Raw genomic sequence first — 8,884 nt, 5'->3', positions numbered from 1 at the left:
CGTGTCCAGTGTGCTATTGCAGAGGACAGCCAGCACAACAGCAAAATAATGAGGCCAGTTCTCCGTGTCTCAGAAATAGGAGCAGCACTCAGCAGGAGAGTAAAGGATGGTTCCGCGTTGGCTCCTTCCCTTCCCTCTCCATCTCTCGTCACTCTCCTCTGGAGCTGTGTGCCCCTAAACATGGCAGCTGCATCCTCACAGGTCCATGTGGAGGCCTCACTAGGGCCACTTCCTCGTGTCCCCATCAGGGAGGAGCTAACCCTCCTCTGAAGTGGCAGCTCCTGCAAATCAAAAGTGTAAAATCTTGGCGTCTTTGTTCATTTGTTGGCTTGATTCCTGTCTGCTAGACATGTAACACCTTGTCTGTCTTGTTCTCTACCTGAGGCTCAATGCCAAGGGCAGCATCTGATGCTAAGTAGGCAATCGGTAACCATATATCTTAAATGGATGAATAAATGTTAGGCAACATTTATTCAGAGTAGAAGCTGTGGCAGCCAATTAGTTCCTCAAGCACAAGCAGGCAGATCGTGAAAGGTGGGTGTGCACCCCTCTGCACCTGGGAAGTAGTCCTGTATGTGCCATCTGGGGTGACTTGCCAGTTTGACATGCTTTGGGTAGAACTGTGCCTTTGTGTGTTTACCAGGTGAAAAGAGATGGCAGGCGGAAGGAAGTGCACAAGCAAAAGCACAGGGGCTTGCAAGGGCACTGGGCACAGCAATTACCAAGAGTGCCATGGTGCTATCTAAGACGTCAGGTTCCTGGGAGGGCATGGCCAGAGGCTAGGCTGCACACATGAGGTTCAGTTGTGAAGGGGCACAACGGTAACAAGTTTGCACTTTATTCTGTAGGCAACTGGGGATTCCTTGGCAGTTTGGAAGCAGAGAAATGACATGATCAGGTAACTCTGAAAGTGATATGAAAGAAGGATCAGAGAAGAGGAGGTCCTGTAATTAGGGAAGCCAATTACGAGTTTATTACACATGTCCAGATTCAGACATAATGGGGGCCAAGACCACCACGTGGCCATGGCGATGGCGAGGAAGCCCTCTGGGGCAATTAAAGGGAGGTGACCAGTTGGAAATGTGGGTGTGGATGTTAGATATTGAGGTTGGACGTTCAGATGGAGAGTCATATGGGTCCTGTTGAAGTCATGGAAGAAAATAAAAACACCGAATTTGAGTAATGTATCATTTAGAAAATCTGACAAGAGCAGGTGTTTTTTGTTTCAGAGGCTTCACAGATACCCACCAAAAAGCCAAGTAAAAGGTCCATGGACATCAGTTATGAATACCTGATTGAAAAGAGGAAGAATGACAGAGTCCCAAGGAATGACCTCACCCAAGAAGTGGGCAGAGGAAGACAATGGTCCCCAACCCTTCTCAACTACTATAGAGATGTTGACTACTGCCCATCAGAGAGGTAGGAGAAGCTGAAGAGAGAACGAGAGAAAAGGAGAACTTTGTTCTTGAGGTCAGAGGTGCCTCAGACAACACCAGGAAGACTAACCACATGGCAGAAGATGAAGAAAGAGATAAAGCTCACTTCTAATCTTTTTAGATGTTTGGAAAAGACAAATTGCTTAAGTAGGAATAGCTAGAAAGCCTCATCAAAGAGTTCAGGGTGGGCACAGACAGAGTTAGATGGACGCAGAATGCAGCACTCTCAGGAAGCCAGAAAGAAAGATGCTTTCCAGGCAGAAGTAGGCCTCTTTCTTTAGAAAAACTCAACGAAACTCGGTTACTGAATGAATAATAATTTCTATACTTATATACATAATGAACTCAGATGTACAGGTGTGTGCAACTGCCTACATGTGTGTTTAGTATTGTGAAATACTAAATAGCCTATCTATTATGTAGATATGAACACATATTTTCATATAATTTTGCATTTACAGAAAGGTATGTTCATCCATTTAACATATATACATATGCAAATACAGTATAGTCTAGAAGAGTGTTATAGTTTAATGTCTATTAAATATCCACATGCTCCTTCCATATATATGGCTGCGACTAAAACTTGGTTCTATTACCCAATGTTCATGAGGATTCTCTGGAGAAATTTCGTAGTGGTCTTACTATTAAGAAGAGTTGATGTTTTTTCTTCTTTTGTCTTGCATGTGACAGAAATTGAGTTTTATACAAAGCTCCCTTTTGAAGATGACTGCTAGAAATCTGGGAAACAAATTTTGGTCCTCTTTGTAGCTAAGTGCTCTATGGGCGTGCATTTAAAAAATGACTTTCACTTCTGGCTCCATTTTATATGCTTTATTTTTCACTTTTTATTTCACACTATTTTTTGTAAGTTGTGTACCTTTGTAAGTTACCTTTGTAAGCTTCTTTTTCTAGGAGGTGCCATAAAAACATGAAGAAATACAGAAATGAAATCACAGAGGGAGACTTTAAGGTCCAGGACTTTCTGACTAGGAAGAGACCTATTATTGTGGTCAGAATTAAGGCATGTGACAATGATAATGGGTGTGTTATTAGGACAGTCCAGCAGCGATTACAGGGAGTTGGACAGATCTCAGCCCAGGTCACAGTTCTCTCTGCTGTTTACGAGTCGTGTGACGGGAGGCATGTTAGTCCCTAAACTGTAATTTTCCCATCTCGAAAACCGTGACCTCTCGGGATTTGGGGGGATGGCTTAAACGAGGCAACGTATAGAAAGCACTTTAGCACAACGCACTCCATCAATCAGCTACTGCTATCGTCACTATCTTTTGGACAAGCAGAGCTGGGCCACCATTCCTGGCCCTGTCTGCCGTGAGAAAGTTCTTCCCACTGCTCCCCGCATCTCCCACACCCACAGACGCTGGGCAGCTGTCTCCCGCCAGATACGGATCACACCTCCGGCGCGCACCTCCACAGCCGCCGCCTCCCGCAGGGTGCAGGGCGCCGATCTCCAGCCAAAGTCCTGCAAATCGCTACCAAGAAGGCACGGGAGGCGCAGGCTAAGGCAGAGCCACACCTGAGTGTTAGTTCCCTACCGCGCCCCCGGCGGCGCTCCGGTAGACACAAGGGGCCCCGCGAAGGGGCCAGGGGTCTCCGCGAGGCGGGACTGAAGTGCGGCCTCCCCCCCAGCCCACCCCCCGAGCCGCTCCGCGAAGCCCGTGCCCTCGGGCTCACACCGACTCCGCGGCGCCCCTTCAGACTTCAGCTGGGGGCCGGGAGCGGCGGGCGGCGCCGCCGGACGCTCGCGAGTGATGGGGGCGGGTTTCGCAGAGGAGCCGGAGAGCGCCACACGTTTCCTCCACCGACAGCATCGGCGCGTGTCAGGTGGTTGGTGCGGGCGAGAGTGCGCGCGCGCGTGAGGGCGAGAGGGCGCGCTCACAGAAACTTTGTGCCTGCGGGTGCGCCTCGGGCGGGCTCGCCGGCTCGGAGCGCGGCGGGTGGGCGGCCGGGGGCGGAGGGGCCCCGCGGGCGGCGGCAACGGCGGTGGCGGCGATGCGCCGCGCCCCGCCGAGCCCGTCCCGGCGCGGTAGGTGAGGCGGCCGCGGGAGCGCCGGCCGTGGCCATGGGCACCCTGGGCAAGGCGAGAGAGGCCCCGCGGTGAGTAAGGGCCCGGGCCCTCGGCGGCGCCAGTTTCCTCTCTTGGGGCGGGCGGCCCCCTGAGCCCTCTCGGGGGTGGGAAGTGGGGTGGACGACGTGGGCGCCTCCTTCTACGGGAAGTTGCTGACCCGGGGTGCGAGCGGCAGCAGGCCGAGGGCTCGGCTCCAGTCCGGGGAGACCGGCGCGCCGGGCAAGTGGGGCAGGGAGCTGGGTTGCGCGCGCGGCGAGCTCCGGAGTTGCACCGATCCCCCCTCCTCCCCTGCTCCTCGGCGTCCGGCACCTGGGTCTCCTACTCGCGGACTTTCCGCAAAATCCGCACCTGCTGCGGGCGCGGGGCTCGGGCAGCGCCACCTGGCGGCCTCTCCCGGCCCTGTGGATCCCGGGCAAGGCCCAGAAAGGCCGGTGGCATTTGCGAGGTCCCTGAAACATACAGCCCTCTGGGTGGAAACTATACCTCCCTCTCCCCCGAACGGCGATTCTAGAGAGATGTTTTAGGAGGGTCTTGAAGATGAAGGAAGAGTGATAGTGCAAAGTCTCTTGGCAGGAGAAAGAGGCCTGGAGGGGCCAGGCAACTTGGAGCGTGTTCCCCTAGAGCCGGGGGAGCCTGAGCACAGCATACCAGTTGTGCTCTGCCCAACTCCCTCCACGTGGACCCCGGTGTGACTGCGCTGTGCCCAGCCCTCACAGACAGGCCCGGGAGGGGCAGGAAGCTTTAACCTGCTGGACTTTCTGGAGCCAAAGGTTCTTGGCCTTTTCTGCATTCCCCCAACCAAGGGGGTGTTTGCCCCGAGGGTATAGCACTGCACCTTCAGCTAGATTGGGGAAGGGGGGGTGGGCGTCGGTAAATTACACTGCGTCTATACTATGGGGCTGAGGGAGAGGACAGAACTGGGAAGGACCCTCACCAGAAGCCAACTAAAGCTACCTTCCACTGCAGAGAAAGTTGGGGAAATCTGTGTTCTCTTCCTCCATTTCATCCTTTCCTCTTCTTGGCTAGATTTCATAAAAAGTTCAACCCGAAAGTGTGTGTGCCCTCCACGGAGGCACCGGTGCCTGGACAGGATTTGACCTGAACCGGTTCGGAGTTTTGACAGCTTCCTGCGGCAAACCCCACGCGGCCTTGGCTGCTCATGGTCTCAGAAAACACTTTCAAGTTAATCTGTTTCTCTCACCATCCCCTCCCTTTTTTTTTAAATTTAGGTGAGGACATTTGGCTACAGTCCTTTAAAAATATGCCTTTGGAAATTTAGACTATTCTTTCTGTGGATTGTTTAATACCTTTAGATATGCCTGTAATGAAACATTTTATACATCCTTACATAAAGCCATTTCACCAGAAAAGAGAGTGGTTTGCAGGTTTGCCAGGAAGCAGCCAGTCAAGACTGTCAGCAAAAAGAGCAGAGTTTCCTAGTTTATGGTGCAGATAACCCCATTTCCCCAGACCTCTCAGGTTGCAGTTCGGTTTTTAGTAGCATCTCTTCTCCCTGGTGTCTCAGGCCCCCGAGCCTCTGAGCCTGTCTGGCCTCCAGACTCCCAGATGAGGTCTCTCACTTTCCCTTCCTGCCCCCAACCTGAATACTCCCTTCATGCTCCTTCTTTCTACTTGAATCTCCCCTCGTCCCTCTTATATTCTGGTAAAAGCATCTACCTCTGAGAATCACGTTGGGACCCAAAGTGGTTTCCCCTCCTGCTGACATTAGGAGATGTGACTAGAATTAGAGCCGGGGGCAGTTTTCAGAGTCCTCAGTGGTCGATACCACCAACCGAGAGAGAAAATGGAATTTTCCCAGGATCCAACAGTTGAGAGACTGGAGTTAACACCTCCCAGCCCCAGGGGCGGAAGAGGTATGTGGAGACAAAGCCTCCAGTAGCAGTTGCTTCCTCTCCGGGGCCAGCTTCATCTTTCCCCGCTTTGCCTTGGGTGGAGGTCTTCATGGTGAACAGGGAGCAATGAAGGCAGAGGCTGACCGTTTCCACTGGACACCCAGCACCAGGTTTAGAGAGTTGCCAGTACTTTCAGGAAGGGAAGGGAGCCTGGCTGGGGAGAAAGGCGTAGGGTGCAGGAGGCCTGGCTTCTACCAGCCGCCGCACCAGTGGCCGGTGACATTGCCTTTCTGAGAGCCTGGACCTCCCCACGTATATATGAAAGTGGAAAATGACCGTGAAGAGTCTGCCCAGCTCTGGGGTCTGAGGACTGTTCCAGGGGTCTGCAGGAGGAATAAGGCCTGGGATTCAGCCTTTAGGTTATTAGCTATGCTTTTGGAGGATTTTTTTGTCTTGAATTTTCCAGCCCCTCTGTGACTGTCTACTTGCTGATTCTCATGTAGCAAAGAGCGCACGGTTCCAGGCACAGTAAATATTTATTAAATAAAGCCAGAGAGGCACCAGGTACAAATCCCAGATCCAGCACGTATGAGTTACACAACTTTGGCTGTGTCATTTAGTAGCTTTTAGATTCAGTTTCAACTTCATGAAATGGAGATAAGATCATTCTGGGCTATCAGCTTTAAAAACCATTTTTTTTTTTTTGCCATATCATAGGTACTCAATTGATTATGCTCATTATTTTCTCTTATTTTCAGATACTGATCTGATCCTGGGGTTATCACAGTGCCTAGATAAAAATCAGTAATGGTCAGAAACTTGATCAAGTCCTGTAACACCAACTTGATCTTTCAGAAATCACTTCCTTGGGTTAGTAGATTCTCAGAAGCCAGTCATTAAGGCAATTTCCCAGGCCTCACCCCAGGTCAAAAGCAGAGTCCAGTGGCCACTGCTAGACAGCGCCCTGGAGCTAGTTTGAAACAGAGCTCAAAGGGCATGGTCTTCCTTCCACTAGTCTGGCTGTGGACTGAGAGTGGCCCAGAGTTCAGTACACGATCTTATAGCTGGTTTCCCAAAATCCATGTGTGCCCCAACATTTTATTTGGATCTGAGCGTTTCAGCTCCTTCTGGATGAGATGCTATCTTCTTGGAGCTGCTTCCCCCACCACTCTGCCTGGAACTGGTTCTCTCTCCTCTAAGAACATCACACTTCTTAGGCTTGACACCCACAGGACAATTAAGATTTAGAGAGTTGTCTTTTCATGGTCTAGGTCTGACTCTCCAACTAGATTTTTGAATTAAGGAGCTTCTCGTTCACCCTTATACAACAACAGCAACAACTAGCATAATGAGTATTTTTTTTTTTACAGTTTACAGGGACCCCTCACCTCCATGTCTCCACTCTCTCACTGCGGTCCCCCTCTCCTCTGGCCTATCACAGTGTCTTGCTTATAGAATAAGCACTTACTAATTGATGCCATTATGTGTTTATCAAAATACAGAGGGAGTAGCTAAAGTTATGGATCTGAGGCACATATTTTTTTTTTTTGGTCTCCTCTTTGGTAGTAAACTATGAAATAAAGCCACAGAATTAATTATGTGTTCAAAGAAGTTACCAGCAACAACACCCATCACTATTAAACCTGAAAAGGTTATAGATATGTATCTGTGTGTATGTGTGTTTAAATGGGAAGGAAAGTAAAATGCATAGTTAACTTTCATGTATCCTTTTGCAAACAACTTGACCTGTACTCGTGAGGTCATGACCAAAGATAAAGCTAAGTGAGAGTGAATGAGGGTGCCCTATTGGACTCCTAAGCCATTTCCAGATCCAGACTTGTCCTTTCACATTCAGTTCTGGAATAAAGCTCCCTTTAGTTCTGGTTTGTTTTTTTTTTAATCAGTAAGGACTTAATAAAATGATATTTGGTGGTGAAAAATTACTCAATGATTGCCTGTATTATCAGCAATGAAAAGCAGAATCTTAAATCCAAGATTTGTGAGAAAGGTAGGATTAGCTTAAAATCTAAATCCACCACCATGAATCCTCTCCGCTGCACACGAGTCCTTAGTCTTCGACTTCTCCCACAAAGTCCAGAGGTGTTTCTGGGGCTACCTGGCCTTCTGTAGCATCTCTGGCATTGCTCAAGATGAGTGAATTTAGCTGAAGATGAGACCGAATTCGACGATTCTTCAGAACCAAGTCAGTGGACTCCCCACTAAAATCAATTATTGCTAGGAGCTAAGGACTGCCAAGATGGTCTTGTCTCTGCCTCTCCCCTTCAGGAGCTGGAGCCAGCAGGCCAAAGCAATTCCAACCCCATGATGAAGAGCCCTTGTTGCAGCTGGGAAATCTCACCTCATTATTGGCTTGGGAGATCTCTCTTTAACAGCCAACCAGTCCATTGGGTGCATTTGCCAAGTGGGAGGGTCTTCTGTCAGCCCAACTCTCAGGATTAATTGTCTTACCTCTACTCCTTTCCTGTCCAATCTGCCTTCAGAGCTTGGAGCTGCCAGTTTGTCCGTCCCCTGGCTGCTCGGCTCACACTCAGTGCCTCCTCTTTTCCCCCAGGAAACCGTGTCATGGCTGCAGAGCTGCTACCAAAGCAAGACTAGAAGCGAAGCCAGCCGGCAGCCCTGTCCCCTCCCATCCCAGCCTGGCCCAGATCACCCAGTTCCGAATGATGGTGTCTCTGGGACATTTAGCCAAAGGAGCCAGCCTGGACGATCTCATCGACAGCTGCATTCAATCTTTTGGTGAGTTGGCTAACTGCCCACATGCATAAAAATCTATATATTACTTTGTTCTTCCCTAAAAAGTTGCTTTGTAGAATAGCAACCTAGATGGTATTTTGGCTTTAAAAATATCTTTTGAGCCTTTGAAATGTTGGAGACCGTGTGCAGTGCCTAAGGCACGTGACTGTGTGGGTGTAATAGGTCGTGATGAGAGGTGTGATTTCAAGGGAGAAAAGTTACTGAGGAGAGTTTGCGTTTCCATTTTTCTTGGGACGGAGGTTTTTCTCATGATGAAAAATCTCATAAAATGCTACTGTGCATCTGGTGCTTGGACGTCTTTCCACCCTTGTGTTCTTAGGGCACACAAAGACTTGGTTCCCTGAGCAAACACTGTTATCAAACAAGTTTGAAAGACTTTGGGTCTTGGGGACAGTAAAGTTTCATAATTCCCCTTACAATTGGAGGCTAGTTGTGATGGACTAGGGAAGGACAGGGTAAAGCCAGAATGGCTGTGACTGGAAGGTACTGGTTAATAAGTATTGTGCTTGATGGTCAAGGATCTGAGGAATAAGCAGATAGACACACACTGACAGTGAATTATCTAGAATGCTGCATGCTGTCATGCAGTGTGAGGGATGCACCACTTAGGGTAGCTCACAAGCAATTATCTGCAAAGATGCCATTTTTTAAAAATTTTATAAGCACTGTCTTTTTTGAGATTGTTGTGAAATAGTGATTGAAAAGTACTAAATATTGGCTCCCCTCCAAAA

At 49.3% G+C, this 8,884-nt stretch overlaps 1 protein-coding gene across 1 annotated transcript in view; it reads left to right on the top strand.

The window, feature by feature from the left end:
* The first annotated feature begins 3,417 nt into the window (after positions 1-3,417).
* Positions 3,418-8,884, top strand: part of RASGRP1 (RAS guanyl releasing protein 1) — a 78,968-nt gene continuing 73,501 nt past the window's right edge. The window contains exons 1-2 of the mRNA XM_028119593.2: positions 3,418-3,554; positions 7,951-8,135. Coding sequence (XP_027975394.1) covers positions 3,520-3,554; positions 7,951-8,135 — 220 coding nt within the window. The 5' untranslated portion in view covers positions 3,418-3,519. The remainder of the gene's footprint in view (positions 3,555-7,950; positions 8,136-8,884) is intronic.

This window comes from Eumetopias jubatus, unplaced genomic scaffold, assembly GCF_037043125.1.
Source record: "Eumetopias jubatus isolate StellerSeaLion01/CBP00866 unplaced genomic scaffold, mEumJub1_p1.0 scaffold_7, whole genome shotgun sequence".
NCBI lineage: Eukaryota > Metazoa > Chordata > Mammalia > Carnivora > Otariidae > Eumetopias > Eumetopias jubatus.
The sequence above is the reverse complement of the archived record's forward strand: the minus strand, read 5'-3'. Positions and strand labels throughout refer to the sequence as shown.